Source organism: Erythrolamprus reginae, chromosome 2 (assembly GCF_031021105.1).
Source record: "Erythrolamprus reginae isolate rEryReg1 chromosome 2, rEryReg1.hap1, whole genome shotgun sequence".
Classification (NCBI taxonomy): domain Eukaryota; kingdom Metazoa; phylum Chordata; class Lepidosauria; order Squamata; family Dipsadidae; genus Erythrolamprus; species Erythrolamprus reginae.
In genome coordinates, this window is record NC_091951.1 from 208,091,587 (window position 1) to 208,116,138 (window position 24,552).

Below are 24,552 nucleotides of genomic sequence, written 5' to 3' on the forward strand. Positions count from 1 at the left end.
ACTTTCAAAGGGAGTCTGGACTGCCATTTGTCCCAAGTGGTGTAGGGTCTCCTGCTTGGGCAGAGGGTTGGACTAGATCAGTGTTTCCCAACCTTGGCAACTTGAAGATATCTGGACTTCAACTCCCAGAAGTCCCCAGCCAGCTGGCTGGGGAATTCTGGGAGTTGAAGTCCAAATATCTTCAAGTTGCCAAGGTTGGGAAACACTGGACTAGATGACCTACAAGGTCCCCTCTAACATGCCAACATACATACCATACATACATGAACTAGCAATGATTTACCAAGACCTCTAATTGTTCCAAGTGCCAGGTTTAATAGGCCAAGTACCGTCTTTAATATGATACGTAATACACAATCGCAGATAAGTTTCCAGTCTCCCTTCTGAGTCCAGGCAGAAAAGGCACCTTGAAGGACGTTTTCCACCACGCGGCCTCCTTCCCTTGTGTGCCAAGGCAGAACGTCAGAGTATGCAAATGAACGGAGGTCGGCCCATGATGCACCGCGGGCGCCTTTAATTTCCCGACGCCCTACCTGCCTGCGATGCCGTCGCGCGGTCAGATTGCCGGGCGACGGTTGCTGCGGCTTCTGTGGCCACTCGCGCCATCGCCTCGGGCCTTCTGCGTGGCGGAGGAGGCGCAGGTGCGGCCGTGGCCGGCCGAGGTCCGTGCCTCGAGCGAGGCTCTCTGGCGGAAGTTGCAGGCTGGTGGCGCTTCGGTGACGCCGGACTTCATTAGCGAGGCAGAGGAGGCGTTGCTGGCGCAAGAGCTGGAACCGCAGCTGCGCCGACACCGCTATCAAGACGACCATTGGGACGGGGTGGGTGCCTCTGCGTGGCTTCGAGGGAAACTCAATTGGGGGCTCCCAAACACATCCTAGATCTAAATGAGTGAAATATTCTCATTGAATACATTGTTCTATACAAAGTTGAATGTGCACAACAGCATGTGAAATTGATTGTCAGTCAGTGTTGCTTCCTAAGTGGACAGTTTGTTTTCACAGAAGTTTGATTTACTTGGAGTTATATTGTGTTAAGTGTTCCCTTTATTTTTTTGAGCAGTGTATAAAATTATTACATTTTATTTTTATAAAATTTTACATCATAAAATTATTACATTTTATTTGTATATATATTTAATTTTATATATATGTATAATTATATACATATATATATACACACACACATACATACACAGGCTTCCTAGTTCAGAACATATTTGGAGAGACCAATTAGACTTCATGTTAACTAAGCGCATGCTGTGGGCTTACACAACATACTACGGTATGATAAACCATAAACAAGCCCTTTGGGCTACTATGCCCAATGCATTAGGTTAAAATAATGCTAGCTGGTTTGTAATTTATTGTGTCTTGTACAGACAATGAATATTTGGTGTTTATTGTCACAAGATGGGAAGATGGGCCTTCTAGTTTTTGTAAGATTAATGGACAATATTACTGTGTGGAACAACTTATAAAGAAGATATCTTGTGCCACCCCCACCCCCCAAATAGTATGCTTTGTATCTCAAATGTGATGCAAACAGTTGTACTCTACTATTATATAGCCATTCTAGCCTGATATTGCCTTTACTTGTTTCTTTTCTGACTGGAAATGGTAGGATTGAGTTTGAAGACATTTGTAGCCTGGGCATGTGTACTTCCTCTGAATTTTGATTTCTTGCATTCATCCCCCGCCCAAGAGCTGCAGCTTGGTCAAGCTACTGAAAGCTATTCGCTTTGATGCAATATGCTAACAACTACGTTTTTGATGCTGATTGTCAAGATGATACAGCAGGAAAGTATATATCTTGTGGACTTTCCAAGGGTTCCTGAGGTTATAATACGGGGAAACTGCACTCAACATTCTGAAAGTTTTTAATTTTGCTTGGGTTAATGTTTCCTTATCATTTGTGACGAGACTTGGACAGTAGAAATAATAGTTTACTGAAGGTTCAGTCATTCAGAATAATCATAAGTATATCCAGTCCAGATATTGTGCTGTTCCTGGATTAGAAATATAAGTATCAACTGAAAGGATGGAATATAGGAAGATCCAACATATTAGCTATTGCACCCAATGTGATAAGTTTCTTCATTGCTTGATTAGTGATGGATAAAATTCTATACTTTTCTTTTAAGTGTCCTTTTAAATGAATTTGGCTCAGATATTTAATGGCCATTCATTTGTAAAGTGGAGTATATTTGAAGTCAATGAATATAGTTTTAACCTGATGAAATATTTTCATCCTACTTTAATGTTTATTTCATTAATCCTTTTTATGTGAAGTACAGGTAGTCCTTAACTTACAGCACTTAATTTAGAAGTTACAATGGCACTGAAAAAAGTGTCTTATGACTGTTTTTCACTTATGACAATCGCAGCATCTGCCTAGTGACAACATTTATATTCGGATGCTTGACAATTGACTCACATTTATGACCGTTACTGTGTCCCAGGGTCATGTGATCACCTTTTGTGACCTCCTGACAAAGTTAATGGGGAAAGCAGATTCACTTAACAATCATGTTACTAATTCAACAACTACAGTGAACACATTTCTCACTTAGCAACATAAAGTTTGGGCTCAATTGTGGTTGTAAGTTGAAGATTACCTGTATTTTGAAAATGCAAATTGAGCAATTTTATACAAACTATTAAATAAAATAGATCTGGGCTATATCTTACTGGTGTAAACTAGCTCTTTACTAATAAATGAGAATGTGAATATTGGATCTAAATCTTGTATTAAATCTAAACTTCTTTATTGGAAATTTATTGTTTTAATGTTCATCTGCAAATAAGTATGTGCAGATCATTGTTAAAAATCTGTATTCTCCCTTTCTCTTATCTGCAGTGGTGGGTTGCTCCTGGTTCGGACGTGAAGTGTTGCACATGAGTATGCACGCGAACTGGCAGCCAAATTATTTACAACCCACCACTGCTTATCTGAGCCTCGGTGGCACAGTGGTTAGAGTGCAGTACTGCCGGCTACTTCTGCTGATCACCAGCTGCCAGCAGTTTGCAGATCGAATCTCACCAGGGTTGACTCAGCCTTCCAGCCTTCCGAGGTTGGTAAAATGAGGACCCAGATTGTTGGGGGCAATATGCTGATTTTGTAAACTGCTTAGAGTGGGCTGTAAAGCACTGTGAAGTAGTATATAAGTCTATTGCCATTTGAACCTGATAGTGTGATAGCTTTGATGCAGATAATTTCTTCAGCAAGGATTATTCTTTTCTATATTCCTCAAACTGCTGGCTAAAGATGAAATTGTAAAACAGAGTCGACTGACAACGAGTCAGTCGAGGTGACTGGGGCACGTACTTGTCCACCTGTCTGGGAAGAGTTTGATCTGGTGACACCTGATGAAGTGGACAAGGCCATTGGAGCTGTGAGTTCCGCCACCTGTTTACTGGATCCGTGTCCCTCCTGGTTGGTTTCGGCCAGCAGGGAGGTGACACGGAGCTGGGCCCAGGAGATTACCAACGCCTCCTTGGGGAGGGGAGTTTTTCCATCACTCTATAAAGAAGCGCTTGTGCGCCCCCTCCTCAAGAAGCCCTCCCTGGACCCAGCCGTACTTAACAACTATCGTCCAGTCTCCAACCTTCCCTTTATGGGGAAGGTTGTCGAGAAGGTGGTGGCACTCCAGCTCCAGCGGTCCTTGGAAGAAGCCGATTATCTAGGTCCCCAGCAGTCGGGTTTCAGGGCCGGTTACAGCACGGAAACCGCTTTGGTCGCGTTGATGGATGATCTCTGGCGGGCCCGGGACAGGGGTTTATCCTCTGTCCTGGTGCTCCTCGACCTCTCAGCGGCTTTCGATACCATCGACCATGGTATCCTTCTGCACCGGCTGGAGGGGTTGGGAGTGGGAGGCACTGTCCTTCAGTGGTTCTCTTCCTACCTCTCTGGCCGGTCGCAGTCGGTGTTAGTGGGGGGCCAGAGGTCGACTCCTAGGTTTCTCCCTTGTGGGGTACCTCAGGGGTCGGTCCTCTCCCCCCTGCTATTCAACATCTACATGAAACCGCTGGGCGAGATCATCCAAGGACATGGGGTGAGGTATCATCAATATGCGGATGATACCCAGCTTTACATCTCCACCCCATGCCCAGTCAACGAAGCGGTGGAAGTGATGTGCCGGTGCCTGGAGGCTGTTGGGGCCTGGATGGGTGTCAACAGACTCAAGCTCAACCCGGATAAGACGGAGTGGCTGTGGGTTCTGCCTCCCAAGGACAATCCCATCTGTCCGTCCATCACCCTGGGGGGGGAATTATTGACCCCCTCGGAGAGGGTCCGCAACTTGGGCGTCCTCCTCGATCCACAGCTCACATTAGAACAACATCTTTCAGCTGTGGCGAGGGGGGCGTTTGCCCAGGTTCGCCTGGTGCACCAGTTGCGGCCCTATCTGGACCGGGACTCATTGCTCACAGTCACTCATGCCCTCATCACCTCGAGGTTCGACTACTGTAATGCTCTCTACATGGGGCTACCTTTGAAAAGTGTTCGGAAACTTCAGATCGTGCAAAATGCAGCTGCGAGAGCAGTCATGGGCCTACCTAGGTATGCCCATGTTTCACCATCACTCCGCAGTCTGCATTGGTTGCCGATCAATTTCCGGTCACAATTCAAAGTGTTGGTTATGACCTTTAAAGCCCTTCATGGCATCGGACCAGAATATCTCCGAGACCGCCTCCTGCCGCACGAATCCCAGCGACCGATTAGGTCCCACAGAGTGGGCCTTCTCCGGGTCCCGTCAACTAAACAATGTCGGTTGGCGGGCCCCAGGGGAAGAGCCTTCTCTGTGGCGGCCCCGGCCCTCTGGAACCAACTCCCCCCGGAGATTAGGACTGCCCCTACTCTTCCTGCCTTCCGTAAACTCCTTAAAACCCACCTTTGCCGTCAGGCATGGGGGAACTGAAACATCTCCCCCTGGGCACGTTTAATTTATGCATGGTATGTCTGTGTGTGTGACTGTTAGCATATGGGGTTTTTTAAATATTTAAATATTTTAAATTTATCTGATTGCTTATGATTTGTTTTTTACATGTTGTGAGCCGCCCCGAGTCTTCGGAGAGGGGCGGCATACAAATCTAAGTAATAAATAATAAATAAATAAATAAATAAATAAAACTTGGTTCGTGGAAAGCCCAGTGCTGAGATTCTGTAGTCATCGCAGGATTGCACATATATGGGTGATCAAACTTGTGGATGGCTGTCACATTTTCTTTCTAAATATTCATGCCATCTCTTTTCATCCCTGTAGGCTATTCATAAGTATCGGGAGACAGAAAAATCAAACTGGAGCAAAGAATGTCATGAGGTCTTACAACGAGTCCGGAATGCTGCTTTTCCCCCAGGTGTGCCGCAGCTCACTCAAGTCCATGTTCTGGATTTGGATAAAAGTGGCCACATAAAGCCTCATGTAGACAGTGTCAAGGTAAGATAGCATAGGTTCTATAGATGGCTAGGAAGTGTTATTTTGTAGTTTTTCTGGTAGTTTCATAGAATTGCATGATAGACCTTGGAAGAAGACTTGATAAATTGTTGCACATACAATAAAATCTTATTGCAATTTATTTCAAAATGACTTTTTTTTTACTATTGCTGTGAAATTTGGTTTTGATCTTTAACTTGAATGGTTGATTGTTAAGAAAAAAATCTAATTGGAAAAAGGTGAATCCGTTACTTTTGGAAAAATTACATAATAAGAATGTTGTGGCTGAATTTCTGGAACGTCCTCCAATATTAAGGGTCAAACATTTTTTCTGTAACCCTAGTAGACTTCAGAATAAGCAAAACTGTTTCCCCTGAAGCATATATACAGTAGGCATCTGCTCTTTCAGAAATAATATTTAGCTGAGATGCCATTACTGCTGTTTTAATCATAGTAGTCAATTCAGCATAGTGGTATAGACTTGCTGTCCTTATTCTGATGGACTTTAGTTTTTATAATCTCTGGCCAGCATCAATACAGCTTGATCTCTTCAGGTTGGAAGATTGTTTTATCAATTTGCTTGCTAGTGGAAACGTGTATTTTAACCTTGATCAGAAAAACAAATGCAAAATGAAGGCAGCAGCAGTTTTAGCAATTAATCAGATTAAAAAGAAGAGATCCCAGAAATGGGCTAAAAAAATAAGAAGTGATTCTTGAAGATAGAGAAAGAATCTATTAATTTTTAGTAGTGACCTTAAATTAAGTTTGTCTATGGAGATTCTCAGTCATCCAGGAGGCCCCAAAGTTTTCAAAGGCAACTGGGCTTTGTTTTTCTTTGAAGACATTTTGCTTCTCATCCAAGAGGTTCATTCAATTTTGATTTGAATGGTAGAGGATGGAAGAATTTATATTCCTTGTAGTCATCTGGTCATTAGCACTCTTTCTGAGAGTCATTAAGGTCATTTGGAGGTCATTTGAAATGACTGTATTGTAAACAGATATGTGGTGTTATATCCCTACCCGCTGTTGTATATGGTCTCTTTGACCCATTTCAATCCAGCGATCCTCTGATCTGGAATGTTATTTTCAAAAAAGTGACCTTTTATTTCAACACTTTCTTTATAACAATTCTTTCAGTAGTTCTAAGAAAGTTCCACACCCATTTGCATTATTCACAAGACCCTCCAAGTGGCCTCAATGACTCTCATTAAGAATGCTACCAACCAAATGATTGCAAGGAATATAAATCCTTTGTCCTCAGTTCAGTCAGAACTGAAGAAGTGATGAGAAGCGAAATGCTTTCAAGGAAAAACAAAGTCCAGTTGCCTTTTGAAAAAGCATCTTTCGGACTTAATTCAGTTTGCTTTTTAATGACTTTGCAGTTGACTTTGTAATGATATCCATATATAATGTCCTAATGGCCCTTAGAAAGATTCGAGCTGGTAGTCTTCCTTATACAGTGATCCCCCGTTTATTGTGTCCCCGACCATTGCGAACAGGGTACTTCGCGATTTTTCAACCCAGAAGTCAAAATACCATCTACGCATGCATGCCCTTTTTTTTTTCTATGGGCACGCATGCGTAGATGGCAACCGGGAGATCAGCTGCTGGGCGGCTTCCCTGTGTCTTCCCCTCTTGCTGGCATCAGCGAGGAGTTTCCTCACCGCCCACGCAAACTCCTCGCTGCCGCTCGCCCGCCCTTCGCCTGCCCACGCCATTCGCTCCCCCTCTTGCTGGCGGGAGGGCGAGAAGCCCTCCCCAGCACCCGCTCGCCCGCCCTTCGCCGCTCGCCCGCCCTTCGCCCTGGCGGAGAAATGCCAGCCCCCACCTGGTCCCGCCCGATCCTCCTCCCTGAGGCAGCTCGCCCTCCCATGGCCGCTTCCTCCACCCTCCATCGCAAGCCCTCGCCACCGCAGCCAACGCGCGCTGCGATCTTCAAGCCCGGCTCCTTTCGGCCCAGCATCCCGGGCCAAGCGGCTGCCTTCCGTGACTGAGCCTGGCTGGCCCGGAAGATCGTAGCGCGCGTTGGCTGCAGCGGCGAGCGAAGCCAAGCCGGCAGCAATGTCGCCGCTGCTGCAGCCAACGCGCGCTACGATCTTCCGGGCCAGCCAGGCTCAGTCACGGAAGGCAGTCGCTTGGCCCGGGATGCTGGGCCGAGAGGAGCCGGGCTTGATCCGCTGAGCCTGGCTGGCCCGGAAGATCGTAGCGCGCGTTGGCTGCAGCGGTGGCGACATTGCTGCCGGCTTGGCTTCGCTCGCTCGCCGCTGAGGAGCCGAAGATTGGGGGGCGGCGCGGCGAGCGAAGCCAAGCCGGCAGCAATGTCGCCACCGCTGCAGCCAACGCGCGCTACGATCTTCCGGGCCAGCCAGGCTCAGTCACGGAAGGCAGTCGCTTGGCCCGGGATGCTGGGCCGAGAGGAGCCGGGCTTGATCCGCTGAGCCTGGCTGGCCCAGAAGATCGTAGCGCGCGTTGGCTGCAGCGGTGGCGACATTGCTGCCGGCTTGGCTTCGCTCGCTCGCCGCTGAGGAGCCGAAGATTGGGGGGCGGCGCGGCGAGCGAAGCCAAGCCGGCAGCAATGTCGCCACCGCTGCAGCCAACGCACGCTACGATCTTCCGGGCCAGCCAGGCTCAGCGGATCAAGCCCGGCTCCTCTCGGCCCAGCATCCCGGGCCAAGCGACTGCCTTCCGTGACTGAGCCGGCTTGGCTTCGCTCGCTCGCTCGCCGCTGAGGAGCCGAAGATTGGGGGCGGCGCGGCTCTTTTAAAACATCGCCGCCGACATAGGGGGCTTGCTAGCACCCCCCCAAACCCGGGTTGGGGGTTCGGGGGGGTGCTAGCGAGCCCCCCATGTCGGCGGCGATGTTTTAAAATAGCCGCGCCGCCCCCCAATCTTCGGCTCCTCGCTAGCGCTGCGGAAGTTTAAAACACCATCTGCACATGCGCAGATGGTGTTTTTACTTCCGCAGCGCTACTTTGCGAAAACCCGCTCGTTGCGGGGGGTCCTGGAACGGAACCCTCGCAACGAGCGGGGGATCACTGTATTCCATATCTATCAGTGTATCTATATCTACAGAATTTGGTAGTGTAAACTTCCATATGCAAATTCAATGTAGTCAATGTTTTATAAACTTGAACAAATCTCATTGACAATTAGATTCATCTATTCCTCTGTGGACTTATTGGTTCCTATCAGAACATTGATTGTTCTGATAAGGAGATTGTTGTCTATCAAGTCTTCTTCTATAATAAATCAACTGTGCAGTCCTACACATACCTACACATAGTATGCCCCATCTTTGATAGCATAATGTGCTTCAGTCACTGGAAAAAATCTGTTTGAATTTAATATCTTGCTCCTAGTATTTATGTCATGAATCTGATGACAAATCTTTCTACTCCAAAATGCCCTAATATTGTTTTTTTCTAGGTGATAGAAACAGAATGTCTGTGTCCAGTTGCAACACGAGATTTTACTTGACATCTTGCAACTTGATATCCTAATATTAGTTAATAAGTGGTAGATAATCTGTATTATTCTAATCCCATAGTGTTTATATTTCCTTTGCTTAGTTCTGTGGCTGCACCATTGCAGGCCTGTCCCTCTTGTCCACAAGTGTAATGCACCTGGTTAGTCAGCAGAATCCACAAGACTGGCTGGATCTTCTGCTGGAGCGGCGATCACTCTACATTCTTAGGTAATTAAAAATTGCTTTGTTAAATAATCAGGTTAAGTGGCTATCTAGTCTAGCATCTTGTTTCCCTGATAGTGACTAAGTTGATGCTTCAGTGGTAATGGTTTTCAGAGATACACCCTTTCTATATATAGAGTCCTGTGCAATTACTGTATTTAGTAGCCCTTGGTATCCTTCATTGTCACTTTTGGAGTATATTCTGTTCCCAGAACCAGACCTGGGCTCAATATATATTATATGCTGCAACTACTAAAAACACAACTTCTACCTTTTATTGGCTCAAATAAATTCATTGAGCAATGCCTATTTGTCCATCAGTTTGAGACACACTGACATTAAATAGAGATTTCACTTAAGAATAATGAGTCAGATGTACTGATTTTTCTCCATAAATTTCAGTTATAGTTTCTAACATTGCCATAGTTGTAAAATATCTTATTGAACCTGGCACTTTCTAATATTTTAGATTGCAAGTTCTATCAGCCCTCATAACTCATTATATTAGTTATGTTTAATAGGAGTAATGTTCAGTCAACTCAGAGGGCACTACATTGCAGGAATGTATGTATGTATATATGTATGTATGGTTTTATATATATATGTCACATGTTTTTGCAGAAAAACCCACATATGTATGCAGCTTCATGAGTCTTGATCTTATACACTTCATATTTCCCTCCTTTACGGTCAATATAAAATTGGAAATGTCTATTTCTGTTGTTAATAAATCATGGTACTCTGTTTAATAAGGAGGAGTTTGTATGGTTTCCTTGCAGGTGCTTGGTAGTTAAGACTTGTCCATGAAGTAGGAAATATTTAATTTGATTATTAGATAATAATCAAATTATACATTCTGTAATTATTGATTACAGAAATTAATGAGCAGCTATTCATATGCATGAAATAGTCTGGGTATTCACTGAGATCAGAACTAGAGATTCTTTTTAGAATTCTGTTTCTGAATCATGAGCCTTCTTTTTAGACTGTTAATTGTGTATGGCTTCAATTGGGACAAAACTCTTTTCCATGTTACGGTAACTTACTGATGTCTTCTCTAATGCCTTCTTCAAATAAAGGGGCCCTGCTCGTTATGAATTCACTCATGAAATTCTCAAAGATGAAGAGTCCTTTTTCGATGGAAGGAAGATCACCAGGGAACGAAGGATCTCTGTCATCTGTCGAAACCTGCCCTTACCAGCAGAACCATCCTAGAACTGCCAGGGGATACTGTGAAGGCTAACTGTTGCTGCCAGTGAAAATTAGTTTTTTCGTCTAATTGACATGGTGCCCTTTCTAAAGAAGTTGCTTAGACCTATTGTTCCACAGAGCTTTGGTTTTCTGTCTAACAGTAAGCGATGGAATCTTTCCTCCATGCACTAAAGGGAGCCTAAAAGTGTACATAGTCTAAAAAAGTGTTCTGCCTTTTGCACTTAACAGGTAACAAGAAGGAAATCTGCAACATTTTGGCAAGTAGATCTAACTACAATGAATCACAACACTGTTAATCTTAGGGAATAAAATTTTTCTGTAATGTGTGTTGCTGCAAACATATGTAGAGGTTAAATTAAAAATTAAAATATACAGGGGGATAATCAGTGTATTATGATTTTTAAATTATCCTTTAATTGCTTTTCCAGTTACTGAACTATTGAACATTGTTGTCTTTTCTGCTCAGTATTCAAATGTATCACACATACTGACATTCAAAATAGTGAAGTTGGCAAAGCAGCTAGACAGATGTTCTTCAGTGCTATGAATTCTTTGTATAAAAGAGGTTGGCTGAAAAAGAGAATTACATCTTTGACGCTTATAACCATCAAATATGTAGATGCGAACAGGGCCTAAGCTAATTGCACCATTATTTATTTAGAAATGTATTGCCAATTTTTCAGATGGTAAAAAAAATATTTGAATTTTTACTTTTCTCACAATTGATGCTGCAACTGAATATGTTGTCATTTCTGTGACTTAAATAATTTCAGAATGATTCTGATAAGTATCATAAGCACAAGATTACCTTTAACATGTATGAATCTAAAAATAAATAAATAAAAAAGCTAAATTGGAGTACTGTATCTCTAAGTGAGGTTTTCACTGCAGTGCGTATTCAATGAGTGAGAATAGGAGAAATTTCCACATTTCAACAGCTTAGTCTGTATGGCCCTATCTCCTCTCTGTGTTTTCTTTAATTCTTCCCTCCATTTCCTAAAAATAAACCTTTTGAAATCCTAAGTTATATCTCTGCAGTGCTCTTGACAATATCTGTGGTGCACCTTTATGTTGCTAAATAAAATAAATGGCTGAGATAGCTTTTTTTGGATTATCGAGCGATATTTTGTTTTTACAAAGAATACTTTGTCTTTTGCTAAAAATATAGGCATGTGTTTTTAGTCCAGTCCCTAACCTTTTTTGACCATGTCCCACCTAAACATCCCTAAAATCCTGAGGCCTTCCCCCCATGACATATAATTCTAATTATTCAAAAAGCGAACTACTGTACTCACATGGAGGAAGCCTAAAAGGCCATTAACTAGATTTAAACAAGGTTCCAATTGCCCCCATTAAAAATGAAATTGCTCCCCTGTGGGGTGTGGGCCCCATGTTGGGAACCAGCACTTTAGTCTGATCTTGACTGCTTATTTTCATAAAGTTTTGAATGACTTTAAGTAATCAACATTAAGATGTTTGGGGCATCAGTAATGCAAATAATGCAAAACAACAACAAAAACAACTCCCAATGAACAATCTTGACCCCAGAAACAGGAGACACTATTTTTGTCCTTGCTTTACTTTTATTTTATTGACACCGGTATGTACATATCAATCAATAATCCATAATGTAAGTTTTGAACTAATAACTTCAGCCTTCCAAGTGAAGAAATAGACAAATAAATTAAAAACAACAAGGGGGAGGTCGAATTGGGAAGGAACATGGCAAATGCCATGAATTCAAGAAAGAAAGAAATTAGAAATAACCCATAAATATTTAAATATTTTGAATGGTTGCCCGAGTCTTTCAGATCTAATTTAGACAGGATTCCATCAAGCCAGCAATGTGTTAAATGAAGTATATCTGGGAAGAGTGTGAAAGGCTGATAGATTTTATGCCCAGTTCAAGAAGGTACATCTTACTTCTTGCTAAGTGGGGATCATTGTATAGAGTTGTTCTGTGCTTGAAGAGAAGGATATAGACATCACATGGTGGGGTTTCTTCCAAATCTTTCTCTTAAAAACTTGTGTAAGTGCTGAGGATGAGATAAAATAACAGAGTTTTGTTCTATAGCTAAATTATACAATTATGCTTTGTTGCTGCCTTATAAGTCTGCATCTGTTGCCCCCTCCATAACCATCAGCCCACACAACTGCAGGCAGAGGCTGAGAGTTTCTCCACTTCATGCCACTGGTGGCTGTCGTCCAGAAAAGCTACATTCTCATAGTGTATAGGACGACAGCAGGGGTTTGCCAATGCTGGGATATCGCTCTTCTGCAACAGAATTGAGAGGGTCAAGTCATGATTACTATGTGCCTTGGGACAGGACCCACTACAATACTTGAAAAGGATGGTCTCTTCAGAGTTGTAGCCCAAACGTAGATCTTTGATACGAACCAACAGATTTCGTAATTGACATTCTTGTTCCTCGGGTCTCTCCCATGTATGCCTCTTTGGTCGGACCCTGGTTGGGCCAGAGAATAATGGGGTTGGGTGATTTGAAGGCTTGTTCTGGAGAGCTGTGGCACTGGTGAATGTTTCTTTAGAGGGCTGTGTTTCTGTAATGAGAAGAAGAGGAAGAAGTAGAATCAAAGGAAAATGGGCATTATCTTACATAATTCTTTGTTGGATCAACCTTGATTACGAGCACTAGTCATTAGTAGATTTAAGCATCTGGAATGCTTAGACCTTATATTCTGCCAAGAAAGGATTGTATGTGTATTGTTTTGTGTGTGATTAAGTTTGAGAATTGGAAATAAATGATTCATCTTTCTTGTATATAATACATCAGTATTTAGCCCTTGCTTGGTTAGATTAGAATAACAAAAAGAAATCTATTTCAGGTTGGTGGATAGACTCAAACTCATTGATGCTTCCAATTATAAAATCCAAATTCTCTTCCCTTTGCACATTAAATATCAATAAGAAATGGAATAAGACATTATCATGTACAGTACTCCTAAAGTTAGTAGTTCTAAGTATTGTGCATCTGATTTATCTTTTTATTATTGTCTGTTTTGTGGAAAAGAAAACTATAGAAAAAGAGCTAGAGGGAAAAAAGAATCTTACAAATAGAACATGTAGTCAGGAACAACATAAAGCAGTGTGATTGCATAATAAATAACATCTGGCAACACCAGACATTTTCCTATTAATGTTTTTGCAGTCATAGCTTAATATAGTTAGTGCTATCTCAATCTGTGATGAATTTCTGGTATCTCTAAATAAAATAGGAAAAAAATAGAGAGTAGCCAAAAAAGATTATGAAGAACCAATGCCCAGTAGTAGTCTGTGTGGTCCACTTATCTCACTTAGGGCTGGGGTAGGCAAAGTTGGCTCTTCTATGACATGTGGACTTCAACTTCCAGAATTCTTGAGCTAGCATGATTGGCTCAGGAATTCTGGGAGTTGAAGTTCACAAGTCATAGAAGAGCCAACTTTGCCTATCCCTGACCTAGGGTAATGTGGTTTACATGCCCCAAAGTAGAAATATTCAGTGGATTAATACATATGCCCACACTGGTTTAGAATTGCTAATAAAGATGTCTATGGAGAGTCTCAGTCATCCGGGTCAGGGCTGTCCCAAAGATGCTTTTCCAAGAGGCTACTGGACTTTCTTATTGCTTTGAAGATATTTTGCTTCTTATCCAAGAAGCTTTTTCGGCTCTGACTGCATGGTGGGGAATGGAAGGATTTATATTCCTTGCAGTCATTTGCATTCTTTTAGAGAGTCATTGAGGCCACTTGGAGGCTTCTCTGTGCCCTCAGAGTCACCTGAGTGGTACAAATAGGTGTAGAGTCTTCTTTGGAACTGCTGAAAGAACTGTGTTGTAGACTGGATGATGAGTATCCTTCCTCTTCTGTTGAAAGAGGGCTGTCAGCTCTCAACAGAGGTGGAGGGATAGGTCATCACCTATCTCCATTTCATGGCTCAGTTCATGGAACGCTCTTTCCAGGCTAAGATAAAATTGAAACAAGGAGTACAAACATTATTCTACCTGAACCAAGGCTAGTATGGCAACAATAGTTCCAGGTATTTAAAAAGGAAGGTACTCAGACATGTAAAACAGGGAATATGAGTGAATCAAGTTTGGTAAAAAGAAACACCATAGTTTTTTCAGCCTGTTTTCCAGTAGACAGTGTCTAAAAGAATAGTGCCTAGAAGAAAAGGATGGTGATGGACAAAGAGCTTTTGTTGTTTTGAAAATCCACACTATCTCAGTTTTCATGTCATTGGACTGGTCTACATTTCTACCATTTTAGCAATAGTCACTTTATATATCAAAAACTGTCAAGTTATCCTATTTATAATACATATCACATCTTATAAAATGCATGTACTATATTCCGAACTGAGAATAATGGATAGATCTATGCACATCTACCAAATAGAGAAAATATCATACAGTGCATCCAGTGTATCCAAACCCAAAGCACTTTGCCTAAAACTAATGAAAAAGGCAAAAAACAAAAGACATCCCTTTGTCACATTTCGAGAAACCACTGGTCCCTCCGATATTAAATTATAGTTTTCATCATTACTTACTTTTGGCTATCCCATGACAGCTAATTCTAATTGTAACTCAGCAAAGCTTGGGGTGTGTATGTCTGTGTATCTCTGTGTGTAGGCATTCTCTGCTATATATAATCTTCATTGTGATACGTACTTTGCTCATAAAAATTGCAGCTTGCTGAGAGTGTTGGAGATTTCATATACTTCTGTTCCTGAGATGAAGACTAGTGTAAGATTGTTTAACAAAAAGGAAAAAAGTGAGAGATCTTTTCCCCTCTCATCTTCTAATTACCATGATAAAATAGAAATCTTGGTGTAGGGTTGACTTAAGACCCAGGTGTTAGATGCCTAAGACCATTTAATAATGTTGTTTTTATAAAATGCTAGTTATTGATATCCTGATGATGAAAGTTGTCAATTCATAACCTTTCCTTTCATTCATGCTGTTTTTGTTCCATTTACATTATCTCCTCACACCTAGCCACTCACGATGTCCCCAATCTCTTAATTTTCTTGATTCTATTCCATTTTTACTTGACTTTCCTTCCTCCTTCCTCTTATGAAACTCCCTTCTGCTTTCAATTAATGCAGCACTTAGATAGTTGATATTACTATTTATGCCCACTGTTTACCTCTCCCTGCCACTCTCTTTTTTTCAGGAACCTCTCAGCATTTTCTGTAACTTACAAATAGAATATGCTTTTTGGATTTTATACTCATATTAGGATTTCAAAAAATTTCTATGCAACTGCTAATGTAGATAGACTTCTGTAATATTTGTAACATCATAGGAATTGGTTTTGCATGATGTACTTACCTTGGTTACTAAATTAACCCATTTCTATGTACACGCAATACTGTACATTAAATACACTGTAAGCTGAATTTGCCCAATGAATTCTATTACAGAAAACTATAATTAAGATTTTAAAAAACTGTAAATTAGGGAAATGCAGCCTCTTGCTTGTCTTTTGACCTGACTTAACATGATATACCAAACCAGCCTGGAAGCTTGAGAAGAGTACGGTAAGTATTAAACCTAGGCTGCTTAAATATAGGATTAGTGAGCTATAGTCTGTCAAATGAATAGGCTTTTATCACCGTTGCTGGTGCCCTACTGCATGGCTAATCCATGTCTTGGCAAATCAAGTCAGCAATAGTAGGAGTCTTTAACCAATTTCCAAACAATTGTTGTCATACCTAGTTGTCTCTGTAATACATCTCTGATCCAGGTGTCTGACTTTTGCACCATGTTGCCATCAGTGAGTTGGGAAGGAGTTGTTTGGATCAACAGGATGAGAGACAGGCCGAAGACAAGCTGAGGTGCGCCCATCCCTTCCCCAGTGAGCAAGGCCAAGTTCCATAGGGAAGATAAATCTTTCCCTTCCTTTATATCTTCTTTGAAAGAGTGGGTGGGAGGAGGAATAGACTGGTTGGAACAAATGTATTAACCCCTGCACCTTTAAACTGTTATAGATCATGCAAGGCGTTTCCACCACAGCAGGCTTAGACGGTCAATACATAAATCATAACCGCTTTGATGAGATCTATATGCAGGACAAGCTTTCCAACAGTCTGTTAACCTTTCCTCTAGATCACTGCAAGAATCTCTCAACCAAGAAACAATTGATAGCCATTCTTGAACATGCCAAACATCCACTGCAGTGTCCTTGCCAAGAAAAAGATTGAGCCAGCCTTATAATGTGCAAAACCCTAGTGGTCACCTGAAATGGCAGCAGACATAATGCTATGTCCTGTCAGAGAGATGCTGTCTAGGGTATGGTCGGATCAGAGGGAGCATGAAGACCAAGCGGCTTCTGATATATTCTCACACCCCTTACAAAAGTAAATAATTATATGCCTATAATTATATACCGTATATACCCTATAATTTCAAACCTATTGCACCTCTGGAGTATCGTCTCGCACTCCCATTTGGAAAACCCTGCAGTTGGAGAATGCTATTTTCAAACTTGCAAGGTTCTGTTAATGTAACTTTGTAATTATTACTTGGCCATGTTTCCTGTGTGATTGCAAACCTATGACATCCATGACAAATGTGATATGCCACAATAGTTTGAATGACATGCCAGTGTTCACCAACACCTGGCAGCCACATTTCCACACAATTTTTAGTGACTGCAAGAATAGTTTGCTTCTCACAGGCTCTGGACCCTCTAGAGGTTGCGCAAGAGGAAGATGCTCTCAGGCTTCCTCCGAAAATGAATTTGTTTTACATCTGATTTACTTGTATTTCATTTTTATAATTACCTAGTGTTTCTTTATATAATATGTGTTGTGATTCCCTCTGAGGCTTCTCAGGGAACGGCTGAACCTCTGCCGGCTCCATGCTCAGAGGGGGAGGATGAGGAACAGGAGGAGGAGGAGGAGGCCCAGGCAGACGGGGAGGAGGAATATCAGGCCGAGGGAGAGGGAGAACAGCCTGAGTCCCCCGGGGTGGAGCTCTCCCCAGCAAGCAGCCTGGAGTCCTTAGATGAAAATGCACAAGCCATCATCGATCTCAGGCAGAGAAGAGCAGCACAACGACGGGGACAATTAGCCAGGTATTTCCAGCCCTAAATAGGCAACAGCTGGGTTTGGGTGTGGTTCTCCCCAGAAAGGCTGAAAAGGCAGACCCACCCTTCCTGTCTTGTGGAGTATTATCTTTGGGAGTCCTGGGACCTGGCTGTGATCTTTGGCGTCTCTGATTCTGGCTTGTGGCCTTGAAGGCTGAAACCTTGGGGGGAAAGGCGTGGATCTTATTATCTACAGGTGTGTGTGTGCCAGCAAGAGGTCTGCTGTACTGTCTGGCCATCAGGACTCTGCTGTGAAGCCTCATAGCCTGCCTGTTGGGAAGAACAGGTTTTTCTCTGTGTTTATTTTTCAAACTATAAAGTACCTTTGCTTTTACCAGCGTGTCTGGCTGTTTTTTCCAGTTGGTGTTGAAGTCTGGGGGCACCCAGACAGAACAAATATGTAGCACAACATTTGTTTAAAAAATGTTTTAAAAACCTGAATATGTTTTAAAAATGTTTAAAAAACCTGAATATACAAATAATTGTTTCTCTTTTGTTCAGAAGGTGGAATGTGTGACATGCCAGCAGTCAGGTTAAGTGTTTTCCCAGTGTTTGACATGCTGAGGCCAAAAGGTTCACCATCACTAGTATACCTGGTAATGCTGACATCATTAATATCCTGAGGGCACATTAAAAAAAGTGATGCCCACCAATTTGAAGTCATACACAGCCCTCCATGTCTTCGCCAGATATTCCGGTTCTATTCTATTCTGAAACAGTTAAATCTCTAAAAAAAAACCTGAATCCTTGAATGGAAATTCCTGGAGTTGATTATGCCCAGACCTGCTGTGGTGAAATGCCTTTGAAAGGAGTTGAGGTGCGTGTGGAGGAAAGAAAGACTACTCCATAAATTATACATATATGGAACATGCTGAACTTACTTTCTTGGCCCTGGCTTTAGAGATAACAGCTTTTGTGAGATAGACGGAAAGAGGGATTTCCTTTTCATCCACAGATGGTTGATGAAGAGATGGGTCTAAGCCTTCCTCTTGAGAGAATTTGAAGATAGTGATGATTTTTGCTTCCTGCTGTGCACATGACAGGTTATTGAACTGAAGGGACAATGAAGGGAAGCCACAAGGTTTGGGAGGGAAATGTATCCAGCTGTTAAATAGGTTGCAGAGCAGTTGTTCCTTGACAGTTATAGGACCATTGAAAAATATAACTTTCAGATCCCTTAGATTTCAACAAAAACTTGTGTTCTGATGCACCATCTCTGAGTACTAAATACCAGGAACATACAAGAAGGATATATGGGTGACTTGTGGGTTAAAAATATGTTGGTCAGATATGGTCCAACAGAAATCATCCTATACACTTATGCAATAATTAAATTAGATAACCTGCTATAATAAACACTTTCTCTGTAAAGTTTCAGAACTCTTCTGAATACTGTTCAAAATGCATTCCCAGACATTTTCAGATTTAATTTTCTCCCATATTTTCCTTTTTAGCTTCTTCCTAATATCCCTAAGACTTCCCCCCCCTTTTATTTACATTTCATTTTTTTGTTTCATATTTGAAGCTGGTTGGCCTCCAATGTCCTCTCACCATTAACATAAAAAAGCAGGATGTGGGAAGAAAAAAATCAAGATAGAATAGAAACCGTCTAGAACTTTCCTAGAATTAGGGGTGAGTAAATTTCATAAGTAGAATAAAATGTACTTAGAGCTATTTCCTTTAATGAAATGTACATAATATAAATAATGTTTCCAATAAATAAGAAAATGCTATCCTCTCCACCTCTGATATGGCTTCTAAAATCTTATATAACATTCAGGCATACCTGAATAGGAATATACCAGCAAATCCCATTGCGCTCCATTTCATTCAAATGACATTTCTCAGAACCTATGTTTTAATGTTTATCTGTTTTGGGCAGATACATGTGTGCTGAGTGTTTTTGCTATTTTTGAGGCTAGAGCAATACTGTGTACTCTACCTCAAGCCCTGAGTAGAGCTACTCTATTTATTACCCTGCTATTAACACTTCCCTGGCTACAACATAATGGAGACAACCTGTTGGGGACATTGCCTAACATCATATACAAATTTGCACCTTAATTCTTTCATCCTTAGTTCATTAAGGGAAATATACATATTCTTTCAGCTCTCTGAATGAGTGAATTGGAGGGATGTATCAGATATGGTGTCTGCAGACTGCCCACAGCATAGTAAATAGCACAAAATGGACAAATGGCTCCTCCTCCTTCATGTGAGGTCTGCAAAAATAAAATACACTTTATTGCTCTTTTTATATATCCTGAATGTCCTTAAACTGTCCACATTGGAAAAATTAAAAATAGATGGTTTTCACATTCACATAATAATCAGCTATGGAATTCAGACCAGAAAAGTCATGGACTCCACCTTATAAAAATCCTCTAATGATTGGCTGATTAATATATTATCAATATGGAATCCATCAAAGATTTTTCCAAAGTGAACTCTATGATTATTATGTTGATCATTATGATTGATTATTGTTTTGCTGATAATATAAAAATCATTAGTGATCTTTCCAATGTGGGCTCCATGGCTGTTTCAACAGATGTGGACCCCACATTTCCCTCTTCTGTGTCTCTTGCTCAAGAAGCCTTCACTAAGTCCAATTATTTTGGACAACTGTTTTCTAATATTTATTTTTAGAGAAGTTCGTAGAAAGCGTTCTGATGCCAAAATGCTACCTGGTAAATTGCAGAACCACATTTTCCTGTATTTTTAAAACTCTGATCAGATTAATAGGATCAACACTCCAATCTAACTGAGAAAGTCGTCTGAGAGGACATTAAAGAGATTCTCAACTGCTACTTTGATGCTTTGGAACCGCCTCCCTGTGGAGACTGGGTCTATTCCTAATCTCCTGAGTTTCAGGGAAGCAATGAAAACTATTTCATTTAGCTCTTTTTATTATTTATAAAACAATAAATAATGTTGGTTTCTGCTCAGAACATTCAATTTGTGCCATGCAAATAAAGAGTAGAATAATGGTGATCTCTGTCAATGTTCTTGGGAGATGTAACATGTCCAGAGAGGGAGAGAGAGACATGATCACAATTGAAAGGCAGCTACTGAAGCTACAGGTGCTCTAAGGCTTTTGTGCGCAATTCTGCTTTGAGCTGAAATTCTCCAGTCACTAAGTTTAGAACTGGCCCATTGTCACTTAAGCAGTGGTTGCTATTGGTCAATGGCTGCTGTATCTTGAAGAGTTTCCTTTTGGCATATTTGATACTTTTGGACTTCTTTTACATTTCTGAATCTGTGCCCCCATGTCTGCTAGCGTTCCTGAGATGCCGAGGTAAAGGTCAGCAAAAGAAGAAGAGGAATTTGGGGTAGGCGAGCTGTCGTCTGGTTGTCGGCTTAGCTCTGTGGTGTGTGGAACATCTCCTTCAGCCTTAGTGAGGCTAGGAGGGCTTGTATGTGGCATGATAGAGCCAATAAATCATCATCAGGCTGACACAAGAGAGATCTCTGCTGTCTGCCTTTTGGTCTCTCCAAGCAGTACATTCCTTCCACTTGGCATTGCACATACCACAACAGGACCCAATGGAGGCTTAGCAGGAGTGGAAACAGTCTGGAGGATCATAAGAACGGAAGAACAGACTGGAGGTTAGGTGGATTCCTATGGTTAGGCCAAGGGACCCCAATCTTTTGGGCCAATGGGCTCATTTGGAATTTTGAAAATATGCTATGGATGTTCCACAAAATGTCTGCTATTGTGGGTATTGCCAATTGTAAGAACACATTTATCAAAGACCCTATGCTTTCATCCTCTCAAAATGCTTCCTACCGGCACAGTTCACATTTGTTTCTCTTTAGAGAAAATGACAGATGGGTACACTTTATAACAAATCATTCAGGTTCAAACCATTATCATTTCCCCCCCCTAAAGATGCCTCTTGGATCTATATGGGATCCAGATGTAATTTCGGATATAAATTATGCTTGAGCTGGTACTTTGTTTTGCAGGATGATAGTTTCCTCTTCATTATTTTTAAAATTAATATAAAATAAGGAAAGGGTGGAAACCTGTTAGCTCCCAGGAAATGTGGCCTTTGGGACCCAAAGGTTTGGTCTGATTCAGTTAGGCCTACAAAAATAATAAGATTCAGAATCTGACTTTCCCAAAGGATATCTTGAAATGACAGTCAAATCTATCAAATTTTTATGTTCTTAGAAGCAGGTGTGTCCTTGAAGTTCCTTGAAATGTAGCACAGCAATTTGTGTAGCATTTAGCTTTTTCTTATATTTCTATTTAATGTACATATTCAGAGGATGAACAGAGACAGATTACATTTTTCAGTTTTTGCTACTCTGTTGTTTTGGGAGAGGATTGATTCAATGGGAATGAGGGAGAATGATTCCTCAAGTCACTTGAAATTAGATGTTGCCTATATATTTTCTGTTACAAATTCCATTACCTTGGCAGTAGTTTACTGTATTGGTTGAAGGCTGGTTGAAATCTAGCATGGACAGTCTTTGGTTTCCAGAGTGGACTTGTTATAAAGCAGTTTGTGTAAGAAAGAAGGAGTTGTGATAAGCAGCTACTTGCCCAAACAACATTTCATTGATTTGCAATTTTATTACCGTAATCCTCTTAATAGCGGATTGTAACTTTACCTGCATCTTATCAACTTAAATCAGATTACAAGAATTACCTTAGTGTTTTTCTTTTGGTCCAAAACAGATATTTTTAATAAGCAAGTCTCATTATGTGGCACCTTTCTCCTTCGCTTGTTTGTCTGTACCATTTGGTATGAAGGATATATATTATTTTAATTATTTTAGTTAGTAACAGTTAATAGATAAAAAGGCATAATTTTATCTAATTCAAATTTCTGATGCTGTCCATAGGAATTTGGGAGTGTGTGTGTGTGTGTTTAAAAAAATCCAACCCATTTCCAGCAGAGGTCTTCTTGGAAACCCATAAATAGTGCATGAAGAAATGCTTGAAAGAAGGGAAGCCCTTTGTTTTTTAAAATCAAAATGTCTTTTCCATTGTGAGTATGTGCTTGGCCTCCTCTAGTTTCTGAACAACATATCCTGGTTTTATTTCCATTCATCCACTCCCCATTTTAAAACTTAAACGTAAGAAGCTTGCTACTTTCAGAAGAATGGGTTGCAGCAAGTAAATGAGCAAGAAAATTTCCTTTCTTGCTTCTCCCTGGTGCTTGGCTACAAAGTGGTAGCTGTTTCTAAGTATTCGTGTGAACCCTGAAATATTGTGTATGCTTCTTAAATACAATGACTTGCTTCTTGGCTCTTGTTGTTTTTTGCCAAGGTCATGTAAACTTTGCAGACAAGGATGTCTGAAGATGCTTTTACCATATGACATGCTGCTGAAAAGGTAGCCCTCAACTTACCACCACAATTGAGCCAAATTTCTCTTGCTAAGCTAAGTGAGTTTTGCCCCATTTTACAACCTTTCTTGCCACAGTTATTAAGTGAATCACTGGATAATTTTAAATCGAGGACTACCTGTAAGGCTGTTTTCCCACAAAGCAAGGCATTCTCTAACTGCTCCCACCTTCTGAAGTTCAGTGAATGGTCGTTGTAGAAACAAATTTGTTGCTCAAAGCATTTACATTTAGCAGGAGACTTTGAACTGATATTTATCTTTATATTCATAACAACAGAACACAACATCTAACATATAACAACACATAGCTAGAGGTATAACAAGCAGGAAGAGGGAGACAGTGATCCCACTATATAGAGCGCTGGCGAGACCACATTTTGAATACTGTGTTCAGTTCTGGAGACCTCACCTACAAAAAGATATTGACAAAATTGAATGGGTCCAAAGATGGGCTACAAGAATGGTGGAAGGTCTTAAGCATAAAACGTATCAGGAAAGACTTAATGAACTCAATCTGTATAGTCTGGAGGACAGAAGGGAAAGGGGGGAATTGATCAAAACATTTAAATATGTTAAAGGGTTAAATAAGGTTCAGGAGGGAAGTGTTTTCAATAGGAAAGTGAACACAAGAACAAGGGGACACAATCTGAGGTTAGCTGGGGGAAAGATTAGAAGTAATGTGAGAAAATATTATTTTACTGAAAGAGTAGTAGATGTTTGGAACAAACTTCCAGCAGATGTGGTCGGTAAATCCACACTAACTGAATTTAAATATGCCTGGGATAAACATATCCATCCTAAGATAAAATACAAGAAACAGTATAAGGGCAGACTAGATGGACCGTCAGGTCTTTTTCTGCCATCAATCTTCTATGTTTCTATGTAATACAACATCATATAACAAACAATATCACATAACATATAAACGTAACATAAAATAACAACAGGATGCAACGCAACACAGAACACAGAACAATATAACGTATTTCCTTTTATATTTATTCAGTGCATTGTTTTCTAAATCCTCTTAAAATATTGGTTTAGGGAGACACTGAATTCCAGAAAGAGTAGCTGAGGAGCAGGTGGGCAGTTATTTCAGCATTCATGAGTGGGGCCTGGCATAAAAGAGTCATTGCTCAGCCTCAACCTCTGCAAGTGTGGTCAGTGGGCCTGAGAATCAGAAGGTATGACTGAGCCTCAACAGTGGTTTTGCTGATTTGGTGTCAGTGAGTTTGCTTTTACCTTGATTATGATTTACATGTTTTGAATTGATACGGACGAATGAATGAATGAATGAATTGATCTTAAGAAACATGTAATATTTTATAAAGTGCTTTTATGAATTTGAGAAGCTCTTAGTTTCATAACTGAAAACTAAGTATGGCATATTGTTCATCACTGAAAACTAAGCATGGATCTACATATAAATCTAGGTAGTTATATTGTGTAGTGGACAAGCAAGACAAGCAATATTACTTAATAACTCACCATCATTATTGTCCAGTTAAGACCTCACTGTGCATAGAGCCCCATGTTCCTTTTGTTTAGATTTTTTTCATTTGACATTTAGATTATAGTAACAATATAGACTGCACTTTATACAAAAAAAGAAGCCTGGTTCAGGTGCTCTGAGTGCTAAGACCTACAAACATATTTGCACTATTTTAGGTTGTTTCTTTACACTTAGAAGAGTAATAGTGAAGTTCAACTTAAGTTTTGAAAGAATCTTTGCAGGGTTGGTCAGTTGCAGTTGTGGATTTGTCCTAGAAAAG

The 24,552-nt window shown here is 41.0% G+C and overlaps 1 protein-coding gene across 1 annotated transcript; it reads left to right on the forward strand.

Annotated features, from left to right (window-relative positions):
• The first annotated feature begins 473 nt into the window (after positions 1-473).
• ALKBH7 (alkB homolog 7) lies at positions 474-11,184 on the forward strand. Its single transcript, XM_070741531.1, has 4 exons — positions 474-818; positions 5,261-5,434; positions 9,001-9,125; positions 10,199-11,184. The coding sequence occupies exons 1-4, from the start codon at positions 543-545 to the stop codon at positions 10,332-10,334; spliced, it is 711 nt and encodes a 236-aa protein (XP_070597632.1). The 5' UTR covers positions 474-542; the 3' UTR covers positions 10,335-11,184.
• The last annotated feature ends 13,368 nt before the right edge of the window (positions 11,185-24,552 follow it).

What these genes read in the sequence shown, in the direction of transcription:
- ALKBH7 (XM_070741531.1), top strand. Translation starts at nt 543, where the DNA reads ATGCCGTCGCGCGGTCAGATTGCCGGGCGACGGTTGCTGCGGCTTCTG. An exon ending in AAGACGACCATTGGGACGGG is followed by an intron (nt 819 to 5,260) that starts GTGGGTGCCTCT and finishes TCATCCCTGTAG; the next exon opens with GCTATTCATAAGTATCGGGA. An exon ending in CGATCACTCTACATTCTTAG is followed by an intron (nt 9,126 to 10,198) that starts GTAATTAAAAAT and finishes CTTCAAATAAAG; the next exon opens with GGGCCCTGCTCGTTATGAAT.